Source organism: Eptatretus burgeri, chromosome 26 (assembly GCF_056783735.1).
Source record: "Eptatretus burgeri isolate ZD-2024b chromosome 26, Ebu_testis_v1, whole genome shotgun sequence".
NCBI classification, from domain to species: Eukaryota; Metazoa; Chordata; class Myxini; order Myxiniformes; family Myxinidae; genus Eptatretus; species Eptatretus burgeri.
This window is the reverse complement of record NC_140986.1, coordinates 12,186-38,931: the sequence shown is the minus strand read 5'-3', so window position 1 is coordinate 38,931 and position 26,746 is coordinate 12,186. Positions and strand designations below refer to the sequence as shown.

The following is a 26,746-nucleotide window of genomic DNA, read 5'->3' as shown; positions in this document are numbered from 1 at the left end:
CATTGTGAAGAAGATGATCAGTGCTAAATTGAAACTTGGGCTTGGAAATTCAAAAAACTTATAGGCTCTAATGATGTCATTAAGACTGAAGAGCAATTAGCTGATGAATTACATAAACCAATATTCACAAAGTTTCAGAGAAGGAAAGTTTATTCCAAGGAAGTTGATTATATCTGGTCTGCTGATTTGATTGAACTCAATAATGATAAGGGGTACAAGTATGCTTTAACCGTTATTGATTTGAGGAGTAGATATGCGTGGGTTGTCCCTTTAAAAAACAAAACAGGTAATACTCTTATGTTAGCTTTTCAACAGATATTTAATAAAAGTAAGAGAAAACCTAAAAAATTGTGGACTGATGAGGGTAGAGAGTTTTATAACAAGACATTTATGAATTTTCTAAAAAATAACAGTATTACATTATACAGTACCTTTAATGAAGGGAAGGCAGTTGTTGTTGAACGTTTTAATCGTACCTTAAAAGAGAGACTATATAAAAAATTCACACAACTCGGTTCACAACAATGGTCATCTTTTATTCAGGATATTGTGGATAAGTATAATGACACGATTCACAAACCCTAACGGCAACAAATATGAAACCATCAGAAACATTTACAAAATTAAAATATGAAAAAGAGATTAATGTCAGAAAACCTAAGTTCAAAGTTGGTGATATCGTAAGAATATATAGGTGGAAATCTCATTTTGAAAAGGGTTTTACTAAACGATGGACGAAAGAACTTTTTAAAATTGTTGATGTAATAGATACGGTTCCTTGGACTTATAAGATATATGATTTGGAAGGGGAAGAGATTTTAGGTTCATTTTATTCACAGGAATTACAAAAGACAAAGATAAATTGAAATTTTTTGACTCCGCCCCTTTTTGGCTCCACCCACACAAGCCCCCGCCCACACAAGCCCCGCCCACACAAACCCCACCACACACAAACCCCTCACAAGCTCCAATAAATTGAAATTTTTTGACTCCGCCCCTTTTTGACTCCGCCCACACACGCCCCTCCCACCGAAGCCCCGCCCACACAAACCCCACACAAACCCCACACAAACCCCACACAAACCCCACACAAGCCCCACACAAGCTCCAAACAAAAACTCCACACAAGCTCTACACACACAAACCCCACACAAGCTCCACCCATATTCATCATATTCACATAATTAGTGATTAGTTAATTAGTTCCCCACACACACAACATGTTTATTTAATTAAAAATTATCCACCCATCCACACAAGCTCCACTCATCCACCCATCCCCCCATCTCTCCACCCATCCATTTATCCACACAAACCTCATCCACATAAGCCTCATCCACATTCACCCCTCCCACACAAGCTCCACCCACATAAATCCCTGCCCACATAAACCCTGCCCACATAAACCCCTCCCACATAAGCCCTGCCTACACAAGCTCCACACAAAAACTCCACACATAAACCCTGTCCACATAAACCCCTCCCACACAAGCTCCACCCACATAAACCCCGCCCACACAAGCCCCGCCCACACAAGCCCCACCCACACAAGCCCCACCCACACAAGCCCCACCCACACAAGCCCCACCCACACACACCCCGCCCACACAAGCCCCTCCCACACACACCCCACCCACACAAGCCCCACCGAAGCCCCGCCCACACAAGCCCCACCCCCCCCCATCCCCCCCGTGCGCCCCCACCTTTGACCCACCACCTCCCTCATCCCACCCCCACCCTTCCCCACACACACACATGGGGAGGGGAGGGATGGGATGAGGGGGTGATGGGTCATTGGGGGAGCGCACCTACCCCCCCTCCCCCCCTCCCTCTCGTTCATGTCTTGATTCTTTTTTTGTAATTCAGAATCAAGTAATTGTAAACAAAACAAATATAATTTATTAATATTGAAAATATTAAATATTCATTTGCGAGAATGTATAATCTTTCCCAGCAATCTTCTTCAGATGTCTTGTGATTTCGAAACTCAGACACCATATTCTGTTTTGAAACAAAAAGTGGATATTAATTAGGTTTTATAAAGATAATTACATGGTAATATGAGTAAGCCTCGTTGGCCACTGAATTAACACACCAGGAGCCTGTCATCCTTTCAAGGTCAATAAAATGAATTCCAGTGTACTGACAAAACCACGTCCAAACTAATGATGCAACCAACATAAGGCGACATTCTAAAGAGAGAGTGATAATAATAATAATTCAGAAATATTTACCTCCAGAAAATCATGTGTTGTACGAGTGATATTAATAATAATTCAGAAATATTTACCTCCAGAAAATCATGTGTTGTACAAGATTGCTTCAACAGCTGATGTTGTGCGATAGTGCTGAAAAAAAAAATAATAAGTCAAAGGTATAGATGAAGAGACAGACAGAGAGAGATACAAACAGACAGGGAAAACAACACACACACACACACACACACGCACACACACACACACACACACAAACATACACACACACATAGACACACACACGTGCCTCACCATTGGTTTAATTCATTTGAGATCAGAGACCAGTCATTATAAATCATTGACCTCTTCAATAAGAGCAGAGAGAGGTAGGTAGAAAGACAGACAGAGAGAGAGAGACGCACACACACGTGTCTCACCATTGGTTTAATTCCTTCGAGATGAGAGGACGTGATAAGACTTCGTGCCACTCATTGTAAATGTCTTTCAATTCTCTTCTAAAATCATTGATCTCTTCAATAAGAGTATTAATTTCATGAACCACGTCGTGATATGTAAACTCAATTTCTTCCAATGCCCTGTCAGGGAAAAAATATATATATCAGAATTATCATGATTTAATTAATAATCATTTGCTTCATCGTTCAAAGAGAAAACCATACACAAACTTACCAACTCTGTAGTGGGCTGTTGTCTTCATCGGAAGAAAGATCGCCCATGCCTCAGTTGTAAAAATGAAAATCCCGTCTGGCAGAAACTTTGTCTGGCGAACCGCTTATAAAGCAACGATGAGGAGATTGCTTAATCATTGGGTGTGGCCACAGGAAATGACAAGCTTCTCTTAATGATCTCATCTGGCCACCGCCCGAGTTGCAAATCATTTTTGTACATAAACCACGCCATAAAAAAAGTTTTCAGTTCGTGTTCTGAGATAAAATATAAACACGAGACCTTGTCTCACAGAATAGTTCCTATTTTTCCACAGCATGACAGTCCAAAACCACTTCCTCATTCACACAGCACGGCCGTGTCAAAAAAACACTTCCTCATTTTCACGGCATGAACTGAAAACATTTGAAACAAAACTTTTTTTATGGCGTGGTTTATGTACAAAAATGATTTGCAACTCGGGCGGTGGCCAGATGAGATCATTAAGAGAAGTTTATCATTTCGTAATGGCACAAAAGGGGTATCTTAAAAAATATAAAAATTCAAATGTTTTGTTTTTCAATATTTTAGATGGGGATTATTGTGCAAAGAAAATTAAACTATTGAAGGAATTTGAGAATGAACAAATGTTTATAGGTTCAATGAGTGAGCTAAACAATATGCATTGGTTATTTGATAAAGAGTGCCACGAGGCTTTGACGTTTCAGATATTTCTTTAGAATCACCTTTAACAAATCTTTATCTTGTTGTATGGGTTATTTGATAAAGAGTGTCCCGGGGCTTAGACGTTTCAGATATTTCTTTAGAATCACCTTTAACAAATCTTTATCTTGTTGTATGGGTTATTTGAATAGAGAGTGCCCCGAGGCTTCGACGTTTCAGATATTTCTTTAGAATCACCTTTAACAAATCTTTATCTTGTTGTATGGGCTATTTGAATAGAGAGCCCCTAGGTTAAAAGGGGAAATAAAAAAATGACCGTTTTTACAGCCATTTTTCCCTGCTGTGCAGGGGTTTGGCTTTTTCTTGAGGCAATGTTTTATGGCCGGATGCCCTTCCTGACGCCAACCCTGGTCGCCTCTTTCGACACACAGGGATATGGTACACCTATTCTAACCGGGGCATACACCGGGACCAGTACACTGGCACTCATTTCGCCGACCTCGGAAGGATGGCAGGCTGAGTCAACCCCCTGGTGTTAATTCAGCAGCCAACGGGGCTTGAACTCAGGACCCTGGGATCCCAAGCCGCCACCCTAACCACTAAGCCAACACCAGGCTCCAGGTTAAAAGGGGAGACAAATAAATATACCTTGGGCTAAAAAGGGGATTTATTGTTTTAGGGGAAAAAAAAGAAAAATTTCATGGCTGAAAATCCCCCATTCATTTACATGGGGAAAAGTGAGCCAGAACCAGTATTCTTACCCTACTGATACGGCTCAGCAGCAATCTGAGTCATATGGGACACCGATGCTGTTAATGAACGCTGCTACGACGGAAACTCAAGGAACCCCCCGGGGCACCTCCGACACTGAGGATGGAGAAAAACCCGAGGAATCGGATACCTCGACCTCGACAAACTCCTCAGCCACTACTTCGGTTGGTAAATGCTTCTTTTGTGGGTATAAAAGACACCTCCGCAACAAATGCCCCGCCAGGGATGCCACATGCATGAACTGTGACAAGAAAGGGCATTATGCCAGGGTATGCAAATCTACTCTTAGGAGAAATAAACCCACTTCTGCGGCCCTCTACTCACAAAAGAAACTAACTGCGGCTTCACTGGGAAATCTATCCAAGGTTATCATCGACGTGCGAATTAATGGGCATATGGCTGAGGCTCTGATTGATACCGGTAGCTCTGAAAGTTTCGTCAACAGCTCGCTAGTGAAGGGCAGGAAATGGAAGATCCACCCAACAGACAATACGGTATGCATGGCCTCCACATCACTACAGTCCCGCATACGAGGGTACTGCAATGTTGAATTGGACGTAAAAGGGTACACGCATCGGGATGTAAGGGTACTGGTGCTTCGTGATTTATGCGCAGACGTAATTCTGGGTCATAATGTCCTCAAGCAGCACACGAGCGTCGAAATACCCTTTGGAGGAAGCAAACCTCGTCTAATTCTAAATGCTCTGACCACCGCAGAGGTATCGTCCCCCCAGCTGTTTGCTAACTTGTCGCCGGACTGTAAACCGATGGCGATCAAATCGCGACGATATACCACTGCCGATATGAACTTCATCACTTCTGAGACCAAGCGATTACTGGAAGAAGGTATTATAGAACCGAGCGATTCCCCATGGCGCGCGCAGGTGTTGGTGACCAGCAGCCAGAACCACAAGAAACGAATGGTTGTCGATTACTCTCAAACGGTCAATCGCTTCACCCAACTCGATGCCTACCCTTTGCCGCGCATAGACGAGATGGTCGAACGCGTTGCCAATTATAAAATATTCAGCACCATCGATTTGCGAAGCGCCTATCATCAAATTCCCATCCAAGAGGAAGACAAACTTTACACCGCGTTCCAGGCAGGTAGACGCCTCTACCAATTCAGTAGGATTCCGTTCGGTGTCACGAATGGAGTAGCTTGCTTCCAACGAGTTATGCACGACATCATCTCGGATGAAAACCTCAAAGACACTTTTGTTTACGTGGACAATGTCACGGTGTGCGGTAAAGATCGGGGGGAACATGATATGAATCTGGATAGATTCTTGAGCATTGCTAGAAAATACAATCTGACCCTCAACTACGAGAAATGCGTATTCTCGGAAAGGTCAATTAATCTTCTCGGCTACACAATAGCTGACGGCACGATTAAGCCCGATCCTGAACGATTGCGCCCACTTCGTGAGCTACCCCCACCTCATGACCTGCAGACAATGCGTCGGGTGATCGGGATGTTCGCTTACTACGCGAGATGGATCCCCCAATACTTCGAGAAAATACATCCCCTAGTGCATTGCAAAAACTTCCCACCAGATTCCGCTGTTGTAAAAGCTTTCCACAGCCTCAAAGACGATATCAGTAATTCCGTGGTATTATCGATCGACAGCTCGGTGCCGTTCGTGGTGGAAACGGATGCTTCCGATCACGCGATAGCTGCGACGCTCAATCAGTCCGGCCGACGCGTCGCGTTCTTCTCGAGAACTCTCTCTGGAAGCGAGCAGAGACACTCGGCAATAAAGAAGGAAGCGTACGCTATTGTCGAAGCCCTGCGTAAATGGAGACATTATTTACTGGGAAACCACTTCACACTCGTCACGGACCAGCGATCCGTTGCATTCATGTTTGATGGGAAAAATAACGGGAAAATTAAGAATGAAAAATAATGAGATGGCGGATAGACCTACCTTGCTACAGTTACGAAATTGTTTACCGGCCCGGGAGGGAAAACCCTGCTGCAGATACCTTCCCTCGGGTCTACTGTTCGGCGACAATCAGTCGGGCTTTGCAAGACCTCCATGTGTCTCTGTGCCACCCGGGGGTAACCAGAATGGCACATTTCGTGCGCAGACAAAACCTTCCCTATTCTATCGAAGATATTAAACAAATGAATGCTTCATGCCCTGTTTGTGCTGAACTAAAACCCAGATTATATGGCGCGGCATTTGGCAGGTTGATCAAGGCCACTTCACCCTTCGAGAGACTAAATATCGACTTCAAAGGGCCCCTGCCGACCGAGACAGACAACAGATACATACTCACTTTTGTTGATGAATACTCAAGGTTCCCTTTCGCATTTCCGTGCTCAGATATGACCTCGGGCACTGTCGTGAAATGTCTGTCTGACCTCTTCGCTATGTTTGGGAAACCTTCGTACATACATTCAGACAGAGGGCCGTGTTTCATGTCGGCCGGGCTAAAACAGTTCCTATTTAAGCACGGCATAGCAACTAGTTGAACGACGGGTTACAACCCACAGGGTAATGGGCAGGTGGAACGGTATAATGGAATCATTTGGAAAGCCGTAACTCTGGCGCTGAAATCGAGAGGGCTGGGGCCCGAGCGGTGGGAGGTTACCCTTCTCGACGCTCTGAATTCCATACGCTCTTTGCTCTGTACGTCCACCAATGCTACTCCTCACGAACGAATGTTAACTCACCAGCGACGTTATGTTGACGGCCAAACGGCGCCCAACTGGCTAAGCTATCCCGGAACAGTGTTCATGAAACGCCCGGTACGACAAAGCAAGTATGAACCCATGGTGGAGGAGGTCGAACTCATCGATGCTAATCCAGAGTATGCTCATGTCAAGCTTCCTGATGGCAGGGAGACCACTGTGTCGGTTCGCCATTTGGCTCCCTCAGGTAGTCCTCCCGCAGGTGCACCACCATCTGGCACTCCTCCCTCTGACATTCCCTCCCCAGGTGTTTCCCCCCCAGGAACTCCACCCGGGAATGGTGGCGACGGAGCTGCCGCGTTCCACCCGAGCGATCGAGGAGTCATCCCCGGCACGAGTCGAGGCTCCCCAAGAGGATCGGAAGCCTCCCTCAAGTGAAACCGCCATTTACTCCCGGAGAGGTCGATGGATAAAACCCCCTCGCCGACTCGATCTGATAAGGGGATTATCGGCATCCTCGATGCTCATGCTCCTATATGCTCATTATATCATATATCGATGCTCATTACCATGCTCCTACAACTCAAAATAATCCTCACTGCTTGGCATGTATGCTTCTGCAGTTTAAATAGTTCGCGCTGCTTGAAATGTATATTCCCATAGCGCTGAAGTAATCATGGTGCGTTAGTTGGGCCTCTAGTTACATTTTAAAGACGGGGAGAATGTGGTGAATTGAAGGACATGACGCGTGATCACATGTCGCACGGCTCACGCACGGGATAGATAAAGCCAAGATTCCGTGCGGTTGGGGGGATTGTCCCTGGGGCATTGTCATTTACAGCGGCGGTCCACTTGGTGCTCGTTGAATGGTAAGAATTGAGAGTATACCGGAATCCGCGCTAATTGCTGATTTATTTTGCGTTGATCTACTTACTGCACATGTATACATTGCTACATTTGTACTCCTTGCTGCACCTGTATCCCCTGATGTGCCCGTAGAAGCGGCTTCAATCAAGTGGAATAAAGCCTACACTGAAGGTTTTTCCCTCGCTTTCATTTCAGTTGGTGGGCTCCTTTTTTTCTCCTGCACGGGGTGTCTTGTTTTGTTCCCTTTCAAGGAACTTCGACACAGGAAGCGACCATTAGGCCCATCAAAGCATATGTCATAATTACCTCCCTCTGGTTGTTTGTCCGTTCTCTATCCTTTTTAAATGCTAAGCATCGCGCAAGGAAGCAGCACATACAATTTTAGAAATCTTTAGTTTGACACCAGGACAGGGTTTGCACCACTGACCTCACAGATTCAGAGAGGATACTCTAACCGTTATAGCACCAAGCATGGCACAAGTTATCTGGCCGACCCCACAAGAAACTGCGAATAATTTTGGTGGAAGTAGTAGTGGTAGTAGTACCATGTCAGTACCTGGTCAGTACCTGGATGGGAAACTGCCTGGGAACACCGGGTGTTGTCGGCTTTCTTTTTTCTCCTGCACGGGGAGTCTTGCTTTGTTCCCTTTCAAGGAACTTCGACACAGGAACCGGCCATGAGGCCCATCAAAGCATGTGTCATTATTACCTCCCTATGGTTGTTTGTCTGTTCTCTATCCTTTTTAAATGCTGAGCATCGCATAAGGAAGCAGCACATACCATTTTAAAAATATTTAGTTTGACACCAGGACAGGGTTTGAACCACTAACCTCAGATTCAGAGAGGATGCTCTAACGGTTATACGACCAAACATGGCACAAGTTTTCTGGCCGACCCCACAAAAAATTGAGAATAATTGGGGTGGAAGTAGTAGTAGTAGTAGTGTTAGTAGTACCAGGTCAGTACCTGGATGGGAAACTGCCTGGGAACACCGGGTGTTGTTGGCTTGTTTTTTCTCCTGCACGGGGAGTCTTGTGAAGTTCCATTTCAAGGAACTTCGACACAGGAAGCGGCCATTCGGCCCATCAAAGCATGTGTCATTATTACATCCCTATGGTTGTTTGTCCGTTCTCTATCCTTTTAAAATGCTGAGCATCGCGCAAGGAAGCAGCACATACCATTTTAAAAATCTTTCGTTTGACACCAGGACAGGGTTTGAACCACTAACCTCAAAGATTCAGAGAGGATGCTCTAACGGTTATACGACCAAACATGGCACAAGTTCTCTGGCCGACCCCACAAGAAACTGTGAATAATTTAATTGGTATGGAAGTAGTCGTAGTAGTAGTAGTAGTGGTAGTAGTACCAGGTCAGTACCTGGTCAGCACCTGAATGGGAAACTGCCTGGGAACAACGGGTGTTGTTGGCTTGTTTTTTCTCCTGCACGGGGAGTCTTGTTCAGTTCCATTTCAAGGAACTTCGACACAGGAAGCGGCCATAAGGCCCATCAAAGCATGTGTCATTATTAACTCCCGATGGTTGTTTGTCCGTTCTCTATCCTTTTTAAATGCTGACAATCGCGCAAGGAAGCAGCACATACCATTTTAAAAATCTTTCGTTTGAACCACTGACTTCACAGATTCAGAGAGGATACTCTCACGGTTATACCACCAAACATGGCACAAGTTCTCTGACCGACCCCACAAGAAACTGCGAATAATTGGGTTGGGAGTAGTTGTAGTAGTAGTAGTAGTGGTAGTAGCACCATGTCAGTACCTGGATGGGAAACTGCCTGGGAACACCAGGTGTTGTTCGCTTCTTATTTTCTCCTGGACTGGGAGTCTTGTTTCGTTCCCTTTCAAGGAACTTCGACACAGGAAAAGGCCATAAGGTTCATCAAAGCATGTGTCATTATGACCTCCCTTTGGTTGTTTGTCAGTTCTCTCTCCTTTTTAAATGCTGAGCATCGCGCAAGGAAGCAGCACATACCATTTTAAAAATCTTTAGTTTGACACCAGGACAGGCTTTGAACCACTGACCTCACAGATTCAGAGAGGATACTTTAACCATTATACCACCAAGCATGGCACAAGTTCTCTGGCCAACCCCACAAGAAACTGCGAATAATTGGGGTGGAAATAGAAGTAGTAGTAGTAGTGGTAGTATTACCATGTCAGTACCTGGATGGGAAACTGCCTGGGAACACCGCGTGTTGTCGGCTATCTTTTTTCTCCTGCACAGAGTCTTGTTTCGTTCCCTTTCAAGGAACTTCGACACGGGAAACGGCCATAAGGCCCATCAAAGCACGTGTCATTATTACCTCCCTATGGTTGTTTGTCCGTTCTCTATCCTTTTTAAATGCTGAGCATCGCGTAAGGAAGCAGCACATACAATTTTAAAAATATTTAGTTTGACACCAGGACAGGGTTTGAACCACTAACCTCAGATTCAGAGAGGATGCTCGAACGGTTATACGACCAAACATGGCACAAGTTTTCTGGCCGACCCCACAAGAAACTGAGAATAATTGGGGTGGAAAGTAGTAGTAGTAGTCGTGGTAGTAGTTTTAGTCGTACCAGGTCAGTTCCTGGTCAGTACCTGGATGGGAGACTGCCTGGGAATAACGAGTGTTGACGGCTTCTTTTTTTTCCTGCACGGGGAGTCTTGTGTCGTTCCCTTTCAAGGAACTTCGACACACGAAAAGGCCACAAGGCCCATCAAAGCATGTGTCATTATGACCTCCCTTTGGTTGTTTGTCCGTTCTCTATCCTTTTTAAATGCTGAGCATCGCACAAGGAAGCAGCACATAACATTTAAAAATCTTTAGTTTGACACCAGGACAGGGTTTGAACCACTTACCTCACATATTCAGAGAGGATACTCCATCGGTTATACTACCAAACATGGCACAAGTTCTCTGGCCAATCCCACAAGAAACTGCGAATAATTGGGGTGGAAGTAGTAGTGGTAGTAGAAGTAGTAGTGGTAGTATTATTAGTTATCGTAGTACCAGGTCAGTACCTGGATGGGAAACTACCTGGGAACACCGGGTGTTGTTGGCTTCTTTTTTTCTCCTGCACGGGGAGTCTTGTTTCCTTCCCTTTCAAGGAACTTCAACACAGGAAACGGCCATAAGGCCCATCAAAGCATGTGTCATTATTACATCCCTATCGTTGTTTGTCCGTTCTCTGTCCTTTTTAAATGCTGAGCATCGCGCAAGGAAGCAGCACATACCATTTCAGAAATCTTTAGTTTGACACCAGGACAGGGTTTGTACCACTGACCTCACAGATTCAGAGAGGATACTCGAACCGTTATACCACCAAGCATGGCACAAGTTCTCTGGCCGACCCCACAAGAAACAGAGAATAATTGGGGTGGAAGTATTGGTAGTATTATTGGTTGTCGTAGTACCAGGTCAGTACCTGGTCAGTACTTGGATGGGAAACTGCCTGGGAACACCGGGTGTTGTCAGCATCTTTTTTCTTCCGCACGGGAAGTCTTGTTATGTTCCCTTTCAAGGAACTTCGACACAGGAAGCGGCCATTCGGCCCATGAAAGCGAGTGTCATTATTAGCTCCCTCTGGTTGTTTGTCCGTTCTCTATCCTTTTTAAATGTTGAGCATCGCGCAAGGAAAAAGCACATACCATTTTAAAATCTTTAGTTTGACACCAGGACATGGTTTGAACCACTGACCTCACAGATTCAGAAAGGGTACTCTAACTGTTATACCACCAAGCATGGCACAAGTTATCTGGCCGACCCCACAAAAAACTGAGAATAATTGGGGTGGAAGTAGTAGAAGTAGTCGTGGTAGTAGTGTTCGTAGTACCAGGTCAGTTCCTGGTCAGTACCTGGATGGGAAACTGTCTGGGAACAACGGGTGTTGTTGGCTTCTTTTTTTCTCCTTCAGGGGGAGTCTTGTTTGGTTCTCTTTCAAGGAACTTCGACACAGGAAGCGGCCATAAGGCCCATCAAAGCATGTGTCATTATTACCTCCCTATGGTTGTTTGTCCGTTCTCTATCCTTTTTAAATGCTGAGCATCGCGTAAGGAAGCAGCACATACCATTTTAAAAATCTTTCGTTTGACACCAGGACAGGGTTTGAACCACTGACCTCACAGATTCAGAGAGGAAACTCCATCGGTTGGACTACCAAACATGGCACAAGTTCTCTGGCCGACCCCACACGAAACTGCGAATAATTGGGGTGGAAGTAGTAGAAGTAGTAGTGGTGGTAGTAGTACCATGTCAGTACCTGGATGGGAAACTGCCTGGGAACACGGGTGTTGTTGGCTTCTTAATTTCTCCTGCACGGGGAGTCTTGTTTCGTTCCCTTTCAAGGAAATTCGACACAGGAACGGCCATTCGGCCCATGAAAGCATGTGTCATGATTACCTCTCGATGGTTGTTTGTCCGTTCTCTATCCTTTTTAAATGCTGAGTATTGCGCAAGGAAGCAGCACATACCATTTTAAAAATTGTTAGTTTGACACCAGGTAAGGGTTTGAACCACTGACCTCACAGATTCAGAGAGGATACTCCAACCGTTATACCACCAAGCATGGCACAAGTTCTCTGGCCGACCCCACAAGAAACAGAGAATAATTGGGGTGGAAGTAGTAGTAGTAGTACCAGGTCAGTACCTGGATGGGAAACTGCCTGGGAATATCGGGTGTTGTTGGCTTCATTTTTTCTCCTGCATGGGGAGTCTTGTTTTGTTCCCTTTCAAGGAACTTCGACACAGGAAGCGGCCATTAGGCCCATCAAAGCATGTGTCATTATTACCTCCCTCTGGTTGTTTGGCCGTTCTCTATCCTTTTAAATGCCGACAATCGCGCAAGGAAGCAGCACATACCATTTTAAAAATCTTTAGTTTGACACCAGGACAGGGTTTGAACCACTGACCTCAAAGATTCAGAAAGGAAACTCCATCGGTTATACTACCAAACATGGCACAAGTTGTCTGGCCGACCCCACAAGAAACTGCGAATAATTGGGGTGGAAGTAGTAGAAGTAGTAGTAGTGGTCGTTGTACCATGTCAGGACCGAGATGGGAAACTGCCTGGGAACACCGCGTGTTGTCGGCTATCTTTTTTCTCCTGCACGGGGAGTCTTGTTTCGTTCCCTTTCAAGGAACTTCGACACAGGAAATGGCCATAAGGCCCATCAAACCATGTGTCATTATGACCTACCTATGGTTGTTTGCCGTTTTCTATCCTTTTTAAATGCTGAGCATCGCGCAAGGAAGCAGCACATACCATTTTGAAAATATTTGGTTTGACACCAGGACAGGGTTTGTACCACTGACCTCACAGATTCAGAGAGGATACTCCAACCGTTTTACCACCAAGCATGGCACAAGTTCTCTGGCCGACCCCACAAGAAACAGAGAATAATTGGGGTGGAAGTAGTAGTAGTAGTACCAGGTTAGTACCTGGATGGGAAACTGCCTGGGAATATCGGGTGTTGTTCGCTTCATTTTTTTCTCCTGCACGGGGAGTCTTGTTTCGTTCCCTTTCAAGGAACTTCGACACAGGAAGCGGCCATAAAGCACATCAAAGAATGTGTCATTATTACATCCCTATCGTTGTTTGTCAGTTCTCTATCCTTTTTAAATGCTGAGCATCGCGCAAGGAAGCAGCACATACCATTTAAAAAATATTTAGTTTGACACCCACCAGGACACGGTTTGAACAACTAACCTCACAGATTCAGAGAGGATGCTCTCACGGTTATACTAACACACATGGCACAAGTTCTCTGGCCGACCCCACAAGAAACTGCGAATAATTGGGTTGGAAGTAGTAGTAGTAGTAGTAGTAGTAGTGGTGGTAGTACCATGTCAGTACCTGTTCAAAAAAGCCGTGTTCATTTATAAAAATCCGTGTTCATGTTCAAAAAAGCCATGTTCGAGTAAAAAAAAGCCGTGTTCGTGTTCAAAAAAGCCATGTTTGTGTTTAAAAAAGCCATGTTTGTGTGAAAAAAAAGTCGTGCTCGTGTTCAAGAAAGCCATGTTTGTGTTAAAAAAAGGCCGTGTTCGTGTTTAAAAAAGCCGTGTATGTGTTAAAAAAAAGCCGTGTTAGTGTTCAAAATGCATGTTTGTGTTTAAAAAAAAGACATGTTTGTGTTAAAAAAACGCCGCGCTCGACCACGTGTTCAAAAAAGCCATGTTTGTGTTAAAAAAAAAGCCATGTTCATGTACAAAAAAGCCTTGTTTGTGTTAAAAAAGAAAAAGCCGTGTTCGTGTTCAAAAACTGTGTTCCTGTTTAAAAATCCGTGTTCGTGTTCAAAAAAGCCATGTTTGTGTTAACAAAAAAGCCATGTTTGTGTTTAAAAAAAGCAGTGTTCGTGTTCAAAAAAAGCCATGCTTGTGTTAAAAAAAGCCATGTTTGTGTTAAAAGACAGCCGTGTTTGTGTTAAAAAAAAAGCCATGTTTGTGTTTAAAAACAGCCGTGTTCGTGTTCAAAAAAGCCATGTTTGTGTTAAAAAAGAGCCATGTTTGTGTTCAAAAAAGCCATGTTTGTGTAAAAAAAAGCCGTGTTCATGTTCAAAAAGGCCATGTTTGTGTTAAAAAAGAGCCATGTTTGTGTAAAAAAAAGCCGTGTTCATGTTCACAAAAGCCTTGTTTGTGTTAAAAGAAAGCCGTGTTAGTGTTAAAAAAGCCATGTTTGTATTTAAAAAAAAGACATGTTTGTGTAAAAAAAAGCTGTGTTTGTGTTTAAAAAAAGCTGTGTTTGTGTTAAAAAAAAGCCGTGTTCATGTTCTAAAAAGCCATGTTTGTGTTAAAAAAGCCATGTTTGTGTTTAAAAAAAAGACATGTTTGTGTTCAAAAAAAGCTGTGTTTGTGTTAAAAAAAAAAGCCGTGCTAGTGTTCAAAAAAGCCATGTTTGTGTTAAAAAAAATGCTGTGTTCGTGTTCAAAAAAGCCGTGTTCGTGTTCAAAAAAGCCGTGTTTGTGTTCAACAAAGCCGTGTTCATGTTCAACAAAGCCGTGTTCGTGTTCAAAAAAGCCGTGTTTGTGTTCAACAAAGCCGTGTTCATGTTCAACAAAGCCGTGTTCGTGTTCAACAAAGCCGTGTTTGTGTTTAAAAAAAATCCATGTTTGTGTTAAAAAAAAAGCCATGCTCGACCACGTGTTCAAAAAAGCCATGTTTGTTTTTAAAAAAAAAGCCATGTTCGTGTTCAAAAAAGCCATGTTTGTGTTTAAAAAAGCCCTGTTCGTGTTCAAAAAAGCCATGTAAAGTCGTGTGTGTTCAAAAGCCATGTTTGTGTTAAAAGAAAGCCGTGTTAGTATTAAAAGCCGTGTTTGTGTTAAAAAAGCCGTGTTTGTGTTAAAAAAAAGCCGTCTTCATGTTCAAAAAAGCCATGTTTATGTTTACAGAAAAGCCGTGTTTGTGTTCAAAAAAAAAATAGAAGCCATGTTTGTGTAAAAAAAAAAGCCGTATTCGTGTTCAAAAAAGCCCTGTTTGTGTTTAAAGAAAGCCGTGTTTGTGTTCAAAAAAGCCAGGTTTGTGTTAAAAAAAAGCCGTGTTCTTGTTCAAAAATGCCATGGTTGTGTTAATAAAAGCCGTATTCGAGTTCAAAAATGCTGTGTTCGTGTTAAAAAAGCCGTGTTTGTGTTTAAAGAAAGCCGTGTTCGTGTTAAAAAAAAAGCCGTGTTCGTGTTCGAAAAGCCATGTTTGTGTTTAAAAAAAGCCATGTTTGTGTTATGTTTGTGTTAAAAGAAAAAGAAGCCATGTTAAAAAAAGAAGTGTTCAAAAAGCCGTGTTCGCGTTCAAAAAAGCCGTGTTCCGTGTTTAAAAAAAAGCCGTGTTCGTGTTCAAAAAAGCCATGTTTGTGTTTGCAAAAAGGGCCATGTTTGGAAAAAAGCCGTATTCGTGTTAAAAATGCCGTGTTCGTGTTAAAAAAAACCATGTCGCCATGTGTGTTAAAAAAAAGCCATGTTTGTGTGCCATGTTCGTGTTCAAAAAGCCATGCTTGTGTTCAAAAAAGCCGTGTTCGTGTTCAAAAAAGCCATGTTTGTGTTAAAATAAAGCCGTGTTTGTGTTAAAAAAAGCCATGTTTGTGTTTAAAAAAAGCCGTGTTCAAAAAAGCCATGTTTGTGTTGTGTTGTCTTTGTGTTCAAAAAAGCCATGTTTGTGTTAAAAAAAAGAAGTGTTCGTGTTCTGTTTGTTCAAAAAAGACCGTGTTCGATGTTTGTGTTTAAAAAAGAAAAAAGACATGTTTGTGTTAAAAGAAAGCCGTGTTTGTGTTAAAAAAAATCATGTTCGTGTTCAAAAAAGCCATGTTAGTGTTAAAAAAAGCAGTGTTCGTGTTCAAAAAAGCCATGCTTGTGTTCAAAAAAAGCCGTGTTCGTGTTATAAAAGCCGTGTTCGTGGTATTAAAAAAGCCGTGTTTGTGTTAAAAAAAAGCTATTTGTGTTTAAAAAAAGCCGTGTTCGTGTTCAAAAAAAGCCATGTTTGTGTTTAAAAAAAAGCCATGTTTGTGTTTAAAAAAGGCCGTGTTCGTGTTCAAAAAAGCCATGTTTGTGTTAAAAAAAAGCCAGATTTGTGTTCAAAAAAAGCCGTGTTCATGTTGAAAAAAGCCATATTTGTGTTAAAAAAAAAGTCGTGTTCGTGTTCAAAAATGCCATGTTTGTGTTAAAAGAAAGCCATGTTTGTGTTCAAAAAAGCCATGTTTGTGTTAAAAAAAAATCATGTTTGTGTTTAAAGAAAGCCATGTTCGTGTTCAAAAAAGCCATGTTAGTGTTAAAAAAGCAGTGTTTGTGTTAAAAGAAAGCCGTGTTCGTGTTATAAAAAAACAGAACATTGGAAAGATTCCTTGGTGGATTTCATTGTTGTTCTTGAGGAAATCCTGGAAGAGAGAAAAGCACAATTAGGAAGTTTAAAATCTTGAAACAGAACTGTATATTTTGAATATTTAGTGCTTTTCATGTTGCGAAAACCTCTCAAAGAGTCATTGGTCTTGAAGAAATGAGAGTACGACTTGTATACCTGCAGAGCTTGTAGAACACGTTACCCCACGCAGCATTCAAGTATCTACTGTACTTCAATTAAAGTAGGATACAGTATTTACCGGTGTATAAACGGCACTTTTTATTTTCCAAAAAAGATAAGAGTTAGAGGTGCGGTTAATACATGGGTTTAAAAAAATAATTCAGTCTTAAAATCGATCAATGCTCAATTTCAATGATATTCCTAATGAACACTTTTGTTGCAGTCGGAACTGCTGTTAAGCTCAAGCTCCGTTTAAATATTGAAAATCGGTTCAGGTTAATAGTTGGTACAGTATTTTATTATCCGTGTTGGGAAATTAAATAAATAAATAAATAAATGGAGACACACACCGGTAGAGTTGAGGTGTGCCAAATATATAGAGCAGCTAATGCAGCAGCTAATGTTCGGAGCTGATGTGATGATGAACTTGTCTTGACTGGAGAGAACGGATTTTAAGGAAGACCCATCAGCTTTCGCAAATTGCCAAACAAGTCTGTGCCTTGGGGATTCTACATTCACTGTCCAAGAGATGCCCACAATATATATATATATATATATATATATGTATATATATGTATATCTATATATATATATATATATATATATATATATATATATATATATATATATATATATATATATATATATATATATATATATATATATATTGTTGTGGTTACCAAATTCGCAAACCACCATTCAGGTCCCTTAGGTGAGATATCTCGGTAAGTACATGTGTAGTTAGGCCCAAACCCGTTGTCTAGTGGGAATACATGTCATTTATGCGTGCTGCGACTCTTCAGGATAGCCGTTTTTCTTTTACTATCTTTAATTTGGACCAACCGCCATTGTTACCACCACATCAACCACCCACCGCGGCGCCGCTTCACGTCACACCTCGCAACCGTCGCATCGCCACCGTTCTTGCGCCGCTTGTGGGTACCAGTGTTGGACTCGTGCAGGGCGCGCGCCGAACAGCGTGTACAAAACCACGGATTTTCCACTTCAAAAACGGATCAAAAACGACACACGCCCACTTTTGTTCCGTCCAATCGGTGAGCGAGGGGCGATTTGGCCCCGCCCCCAGGGCGTTGGAGGGCGATCGATATATGCAAATTTATGGATCAAAAGCATTCACGCCCACTTTTTCTCGGGCCAATGGGGAGCGAGGTGAAAGGTCGAAGGGAGGGGTCAAAGATGAGAGAGCGAAGCCACGGGGCTGATATAGCGACCGCGTTCGTCAGTCAAGTGGGACAGAGAGTTAAGACTTCGCGGGCGGTGGAGTTGGGAAGAAGGAGCAAGAAGGAGCTGGTCATCGTCGTGTGCGTTGGAGTCGGAGCGGAGGGACGGAGCTGTGGAGAGGCGGCGAGGGCAGACGAGGGGGTGCTCGCGTCGTGCAGGGAGCTGCACCCCAGGGAGGCCGACGGCGCGACCTGGCCGAGGTGGAGACGCTCGTCGCGGGACTCGAGGCAGAGTAGGAATCCTCTATACCCCGAGCATCAGCAAGCCCCTTCTGTTTCCCCCGCGCTGAGATAGTGCGACCAAGGGGGCCCCTTTCCCCCCCCTACCAGACACTGTCCGCGAGGCCCGCGGAGTTGAGGCACCATCGCCGCTCCGCGTCTCATCACCAGACGGGTAGGCCCGACCCGGTCTCGGCCTCAGGCCCGCCTCATCTTTGAGGGTGTTCTTTTCCTTGGTTTTGGGTATGTGTTGTCGGCGCCGTCTGTGAAGTAAAATTGTATAAGTGTTGCCGTGTGCTCGCGTAATCGGTATTAGATCTGCATTGTCGCATTTGCTTTTTGTGTAAAATTTGCATTGTGTTTCTTTTCCTTTTGTATGTGCTTTTGGTGGAATTGTATATGTGCGCTTTCCGTTCATCGCGAATAAATGTGCTTTGTGTTGAACTGTTTCCCGCTTCGCCGTCATTTCTTTCATTGAATCCTCATCTTGCTTCACGTAAAGGGTTGGTAGTGGGCTGAATACGCCCGATAATGAATCGAACCGTCGAGGTCGACGAATAACACCGCTCGGTTATCCCGATAGTACGGAACGGGTCGCTTAAGTGGCCCGTGTCCGAAGTCGACCTGCGGCGAGGTGCGATCGCCCGGTCTACCCTCCGCGTGGGTACTTAGGTAGGTCGAATTTGGCGAGCAACCCTATCCCACGCGGGGGCTGATTGGCTCGATCGCGGTGAGACCGAAAGGTCCACCCGTGACTGGTTCCCGGCGTTAGTCCGAGAGGGTCACGACTGGATTGTCCGTCCGGTGGGCGACGTGCCGCGATTCGAGTTACGTGGCCGTCAGCACGCCGGCGGGCGCGAATCCGCAACAATATATATAAAATATATATATATATATATATATATATATATATATATATATATATATATATATATATATATATATATATATATATATATATATATATATATATATATAAAATATATATATACATTTATGGTCTGAGCTCATAGAAGAGCGAGGAAATAGAACAGATCAGGACAGAACAGAACAAAGTGAACAGAAGGAGAAAAGGGAAACACCAGCAGCAGGGTGGAAGGAGAAATGTAACGATACGGACAAAGGATGCAGGTAATGATAAGGGGCAGGGAGAATGCAAGTGGTGGACAAGATGGATAAGTCAGCAAAATTTTGGGAGGGGTCGGGGTGGTTTAATGTGTGTCAAAAATATTATGGTTTTGGATGAGGGATGACTTGAGATGGTGGTGAGCAGCTGTCTCGTAGACCTGGGGGAAGAGTGAGATTGCAGAGTATGGAAGGTGGTTCCACAGGCATGAAAAAAAGAGGAATAAATGAGTGGAGGTGGGCAGTGGTTCTGGATAAAGGCAGTTTCATGAAGAGAGGGTTGCTGGTGGACCATGTGCGTCCCGCAGAAACCTGGGGTGGGGGTTGACAAAGCACGGAGATAGCAGAGGGTGCAAGACCAGACATGAAGCAAAAGAAGACAGAGAGACCACCGACCTGTCTGCAATGGCAAAGTGACAGGTCCATAGACTCAGCTTCATATTGAGAGATTACAATGATCTTGAAAGCCTTGGTTTCTAGGGTGTCAAGCTGAGCCAGATGTGAGGCAGTGGTGCCAGCCCAGAGGAGAGAGTAGTCCTCCATCAAGCGATGGATTGAAGCCTTGTAGGTGGATCGGAGCTCAGGTGTGCCAAGGAAGGACTTTGCATGATGGAGGAAGCCCAGTCGGTGTCTGGCTTTGGAGGCCAACTTCGAAATGTGGCTTTCCCAAGAGAGGTCATGGCTGAGAGTGAGACACAAGAGTTTGAATGACTGAACCTCTTTGAGAGGGTTTTAAAGAAAATAGATGACAGGGTTTACGGAACGGTCCTCTTTGGAGAGAGAGTGTGTGTGCGATTTCTCAGAATATTCCAAATGTTTGACCAGTTTGTGATTCTACCTCAAGGTTTGAGGAGAGGGAAGAGGCCGCTGCATGTTTGTCAGAGGATGAGGGATGTCATGGCAGAAAGTTGAGCCATCAGCAACAGGAAAATGAGGGTTTTCTCGAGAGCCAGTGAGATCATTGATGAAGACAAGGAATAAAATGGGGATTTGAACAATGCCTTGCGGTACTTCAGTCTTGACAGGGAGAGGATATGAAAGGGTTCCGTTGAGAGACACACATTGGATACGAGAGTGGAGGAAGTCAGGAATCGAAGAGTGGAGTTGGCCTTGGATTGCATGGGCAGAGAGTTTGGAGAGCAAGGTGGGATGTCAGACTATCGAAAGCTCAATCAATATATGTCCAGAGTCGGCCCTAATCTCATGTCTGATATTAAGTGCCTCCATCCATTGTTGGGAGAGTAGAAACAGCATGCCCAAGGTGAAGTGACCAGATCTGAATCCAAATTTATGATCTGAGATGAGGCTGTTGAAGAAAAGGAATGATGTTACGTCAATCAGTGCGATGATAGATTCCATGACCTTGCTGATGATTGGAAGCAAGCTAATTGGTCTGTAGTTAAGGGGATACCGTTTTTTGCACCTTTTTCGCTCTGTAATTATGTGATGTTAGCTGATTTCCAAGCAGGTGGAAGATAACCGAGCACAAATGAAAGGGTGAAAAGGGCAGAGAGGGGATGTGTAAGAGCAGCATAGCAGGTTTTTAGGACACGTGGGCTGATGCCGTCTGGACCAGTTGTAGAATCTGAGTCGAGGGTTTCCAGAAACTTTTTCACCTTCTCAGATACAAAGACACAAAACTCAGTTCCAGCTGAGTATGACTGGGAAGGATGGGTACAGAGAGCGAGGGGTGAGGGACACACGATTCTGAAGCAAACACAGAATTGAGGAATTCAGCCTTCTCACAAGTGGAGTCAGCTGTGGTGCTACTGAAGTGAGGGAAGGGATGGAAGGGTAGTTTCCACTAAAGACAGACTTTACAAGGTGCTACCCGATTTTATGGGAGATAGACCAATTTGAAAGGTCATTCTTGAGATAGGACAGATGTTGTTTTCTGGCTCTCCTGAGAGTAGACACACACTTGTTGTGGGCATTGTGGAATGATTTCAGGTTGCCTTGGGTTAGAGTTGTTTTCCAGGAGAAGAATCCAAGTCTTTTTTTAAAGCAAATGCCTATGAGTTAACATCAGGGGTAGTTGATACTTTTTGTATACCTTGTCGAGGCTCATATGAGAGCGAACACACAACGCACAGCAAGGGGGCATGAGACAAGAGGGGCGGGAGTGGGAAGGATAAAAGAGTGGAGAACAGACACATTAGGAGATCTATGGAAGGGAGAGGGATGCGGCCGGGAACATGAGGACATTACAAGATGGACATTGCAGGGACTTTCAGGAAGGAAATCAGGCAATTGAAGGAGGTGGGCTTGGGTACATTATCGGGGCAAGAAAAGATCGAGGATTTGGATGGGGGATGATAAGAGATGCTGGTGAACAGCTGTTTTGAAGGCCTGGAGGGAAGAATGGGATTGAATAGAGTGAGAGAGTTTATTCCAAAGGTGGGGAAAAAAAAGAGGCTGAAAGAGTGAAGGTGAGCAGTGATTCGTGATTTTGGTAGTTTTACAAGAAGGGGGTTTTTGGCAGACCTTGAGCACCCTGCTTATCTCAACACATGGTCAAAAGAGCCTGGAGGAGCTGAGGAAGGACAGGAAAAGTTTGAGAAAAAAGTTTGAATTAGAAGGTCCAGTCATGAATGGTTGCCATTTGGGGAAGTTTTTTTGGAAAAGAAAGAGACTGAGTAAGTCATGTCATTTCACAGAACGACTGAGCTGCTCACCTTCATAGATAACTATGTGAACTAACAGTAATTCAACTGGCATGTGCCAATTGCATGAGGAAAAGTGAACATGGTTGAGCAGAAAGCAGATACTCAATAGTTGCGAAGAGAGCTTCGCATGGAGTCAATGGCTTTTTGGAGGGTGGGGGATCGCAGAGAGTGGGGGGGGGTATACCACAAAAATAAAGACTTTAAGCAGAGGCACACAAGACTAAATCTGTGACATAGACATGGGGGTGAGCAGTGAATGGCACAGATTGTGGTGAAGGGAGAAACGAACATACACCACCACCAGTTGTGGAATCAAGCCTGTCACAGTGGAGGAGACAATAACCAGGGAAACACAAAGAAGAGTCTGGAACATCCTGTGAACGAAATGTTTCCATAAAACATGCATTATTTATATCTGGGTTATCTGCAGAAACCTGGATGGACACACTGGTGAAGCTGGAGTGGACCTGACCGAAGTTTAGAGAGGGGAAAGCACAGAGAGGCGAACAATGGCGGAGTTGAGAAGGGACGGGGTGAGTGGAGATGCAATGCACAGGGACCGGGTGAGCAGGGACAGTGTGTTTTTTGACACGAGTTGGCCCTCACGACAAGTCTGATTACATTTCTGTAAACCCAGTTGTAATCAGAGGAAAAACAAACAAACAAACAAACAAGAAAACGGAGTGAAAACTGAGTGCTCCCTTCCTCCGGCGCCTGGCGATGGCGTCATGCATTGTCTGGATCTGGAATTGGGAAGGAGCGGAGTGCAAAAGGCCCATAAAGGGAGTAACTGCTGAACCTCAAGGCCCATTTTAAAGGGGAGTCGAGCATCAATGTCGCTTGAGTGTGAGCGAGGATTTGTTGGGAATATTTTGAAAGAGTCTGACACATGTTCACTTTTGCAAGACGGCTGAAAATATTTGCATGTCCCATGACTCCCAACAACACGAGAAGATGTTTCCCCAAAATAACATTGTAAGCCATCTCCAGATGGCTCGCCGTACCTCCAGTAAGCTCACCGTACCTCCAGAGAAGACCGAGTCGCTTCCAATCGCCTTTCCACTTTGAGAAGAGACACAGCTTCTTCAGGAACCTCGAGGCCCATTTTCATGAAGAATTTTGTTTCTTGTGTTTTGTCAAAAATTTGTGGGTCAAAGTTCACCAATAGCTGTCCCGTTTGAGGGTGTCGCACAAGAAGTGTGGCTTGTAGTGCTGGAGGATGTGACAGCATATAATCACAATCGTCATTGAAGTATACTTTGCAATAAATAAATTCATCGCACGTTTCCTGAGGATTAGGCCAACTCCCAAATACTTTTATCATGTGCTACGTCGTCCTTGAATGCACTACTAGTACTACTTCGTTAACCGTCCTAATTAGTCCCAGCATATTTCCACATTTCCGAGCCAAACATCCTCAGGAATACGGTTCAGCAAACGGGGCAAAAGAACAAAGTAATGAGTTCAAAGGATGCATGGCGTTGTTCCTGCAACTCCCTCCTGCCTAAACTCCCAGAATCCAGGCTGACTGCACAACTCAACTCGTTTTATTCCTCTTTTCTCCTGTTTGTAAAAACTGCCTTTTTTTTCTCTGCACAACCACAGACTGGGGAAGATCAATCTTCCAGAAGTTGAAGCAGGCTGTGCACTACCACCTCAGGCCATCCCTCATCCCAACCAGCTATCTTTTTCTCCCACCATTAACCCGACCGAGTCTTAATCCACGAGATATTCGTACCTTCACACAGATTCGGTGGGATTGAAAAAAAATGGCTACAGTGTCGCCAAAAACGTTGTAATCGAGCAAAGGAAGATGCTTCAGAACTGTCAGCCGTGTCAGCCACCCTCAAGCATCGATGCTCTTACCCCCCTCCCCAAAACCCCCCACAACCCATCAGAAGTCCTCCCCCAAAACCTCTGATATGGCATATAATGGCACTTTATTCATCCAGAACTAGATGAAGTGTTGTCCCAGACATCAGTGTCCTTGGCCGCCTCCAAGGTTAACGGACCTGAATTTATCTGCTGTGAAGGGCACAGTCCCGAATGCTTGATTAACCTCCGCAATCTTCGAAGATGGATGGAGGTTACTGTTTTCACTCCTTTCTGTTTGTTTGTTTGTTTGTTTGTTTGTTTGTGAACAGTATTACGGAAAAACTCCTCGACGGATTTTGTCGAAACTTGGTGGGGGGTGAGGTATGGTCCAAGGATCTGCCATTAAATTTTGGACTTAGACCCCCCCTCCCCCCCAAAAAAATTGTTTGAGAAAAAATTTTTTTTTTTTGCATTTTTACATATTTTAAGTGATTTCCAACCCCCCAAAAAATTGTTTCCCCCCAAAAAAAAAGTTCGAGAATTTTTTTTTTTTGCATTTCTACATGTTTTAAGTGATTTCCAACCCCCCCCAAAAAAAAAATTGTGAGAGAAAAAAACACTTTTTTTGCATTTCTACATGTTTGAAGTGATTTCCAACCCCCCCCAAAAAAAATGGTTAGAGAAAAAAAGATTTTGCAACTTTTTTTTCAACAAAATTTCGATTTTTTTTTTTGCATTTCTCCATGTTTTAAGTGATTTCCAACCCCCCCCCCCCCCCAAAAAAATGTTGGAGAAAAGAACTATAACTCTGTCAGCACTGTTGACATATTTAATGAATAAGATATCAGGTTCACTTGAGTGACCCAGCAGTATTGGCGGCGGAGGTTTTGCACTCTCCCGAGTGCTCCCCCTCTAGTTCAATATGTCAGCATGGGTTGTAGGTGCCATTGATGAACCGATTCCAGACAGTTTTGTGCCCCTACCGAATTTGAAGTGCTGTCCATTTGTCAGGACATCATTCAACTCGCTTTGAGGGGTCAAAAACAAACGCCAAAGTCTGTGAGTTTGATGATGACAATCAGACATTTTATCCGGTTCATCATAGCTGTTGAATTTGATGAACAGTTATGGTCACTGTGCATCACGAGACTGTTGTACGTCTTGAAACTTGTTTCGGTTAAGTAAGAATTCACAAGCTCGCTAATAACATTCCAGCTGGATTTTCAAAGAAGACCCCGACAAGAATAGTTTGGGATAATATTGATTTTGGCGAGGAAACCCAAACTGGACATGGCGCAACACCACCGCACGAATGGTCTGGAGGTTCAGCGGGTGGTGAATGCTCCGCAGATGGCTCCGAAAGAGTATATTTGAAGAAGGGAAACAGGTCGCTGAAGATTCCACCATTGAGTATTATATTCAAAGGAAAAGACATGGCCCCTTGAATCCTGGCATCACACCGGAATGCTCGTTGAAACAGGAAAAGCATGACGTGGTTGTGAAGGATGCCATTCCCATTGAAATGGCATTCATCCGCTGTAAATATGTCGACACCGGGCTCCGCTTGATCCTGGGATGGTCTGGGTTTCATACAATCCTTCAGGCAGACGAGGTTCTCGATGAGTCTGGCCAACTTTATCTGCCCGTCGGCGAATCTTCACCGATTGATTTGTCAACAATTCATACAATCCTGATGAAAAGTTTGGAGATGGCCAACTCTTTCCAATTCAATCACGTTGTAATTGTCTGTTACAAGGCTATATATGCGAAAGTCCAGGAGACTTGTTGGAGCAATCACCGGTTATCTCACAATGTCGTGGCTGGAATGCGTGAACTCCACACCTGCATGGCATTTCTCGCAGTGATCGGAAAGCGTTTCATGTGATGTGATGATTGAAGCCCAGGCAATCATAGGATCCGGGAATGGTGTCATCTCTGGCCACCGCTACAATCGGTCAATCTGATGTCAAAATTTCTGAACGAAAGTCTTCACCGCTTGAGGTTCCACAAATTCCTTGATTCCTTATCGGATGGTGAAGTGAGCCACATCATCGCAGTGATGCAGGAAATGCTGCGTTCGTCGATCGGACGGAATTTGAAGCTGTTCTGTCCATGCATGACACTTCTGGTGAGAGATGGGGACAGACAAATCCTGCATTCACCTTCTCGTCTTCCTCCTGGGAAATGGTCGAGATACTTCTCTTCATTCGATCCACTTGTGAATCTGACTGGGGCCGACATCTTGCTGCGGTCAGCTCATGTTGCCAAGGTATTTTGCATACGATCGTGTGAACTACACGAGGTATTTGACATTGTATTGGGTCGAGATGGTCGCAATGTGCACAACACACCCTGCGTGAACGTGGTGAGTGGACTGTTCGGCGTCAAGACAAACAGGCATTTGCTTCGATTGCCTGCCATCAGGCTGTTGAGCAAACTGTAAATTGAGACTCAAAGACATCCACAGGCATCACGAACTTCAGTCTGAATCGCGGAGCTGTTCATCAATGGATTCCAGTGGAAAATGAGCGTGCCGTGATTGCCCGCCGCCGTCAAGATCTGGCTGGATGCCATTAAGACCCTCGTAATCAGAGAAGGATTTAGACAGGATCCAAACTAAGAGGGATGAGGGTCATGTAGAAAGCCTGATATCAACAACAAAGTCCATTGTAAACGCTTTGAACCATGTGTGGACCTGGTGTGCATAAGTTCAGGGGTTGTCGCCCGTCGTGACATCAAAAATGATATCTGAAATGCCCATGAATTGGGTGAATGTCTGCGAGAACATTTTGTGAATTCTCGTTTAATGACCACCGGATGTAAACTTTTACTCCATCCTGAAAAACCAGAAGCTGAAAACA

The 26,746-nt window shown here is 44.1% G+C and overlaps 1 protein-coding gene across 3 annotated transcripts in view; it reads right to left on the bottom strand.

Annotated features, from left to right (window-relative positions):
- Positions 1-1,780: 1,780 nt before the first annotated feature.
- LOC147007758 (dynein axonemal heavy chain 8-like) overlaps positions 1,781-26,746 on the bottom strand; it is a 37,141-nt gene continuing 12,175 nt past the window's right edge. The window contains exons 5-8 of one of the 3 annotated variants that reach the window (XM_085866438.1): positions 23,095-23,282; positions 2,633-2,791; positions 2,291-2,348; positions 1,781-2,001 (exon numbers count right to left, since the gene is read on the bottom strand). In XM_085866438.1, the coding sequence (XP_085722564.1) occupies positions 2,774-2,791; positions 23,095-23,282 (206 nt within the window). In that variant the 3' untranslated portion in view covers positions 1,781-2,001; positions 2,291-2,348; positions 2,633-2,773. Of the gene's footprint in view, positions 2,002-2,290; positions 2,349-2,632; positions 2,792-16,126; positions 16,677-23,094; positions 23,283-26,746 lie in introns of those variants that run through there. The other 2 variants (XM_085866439.1, XM_085866437.1) reach the window with 2 other exon arrangements.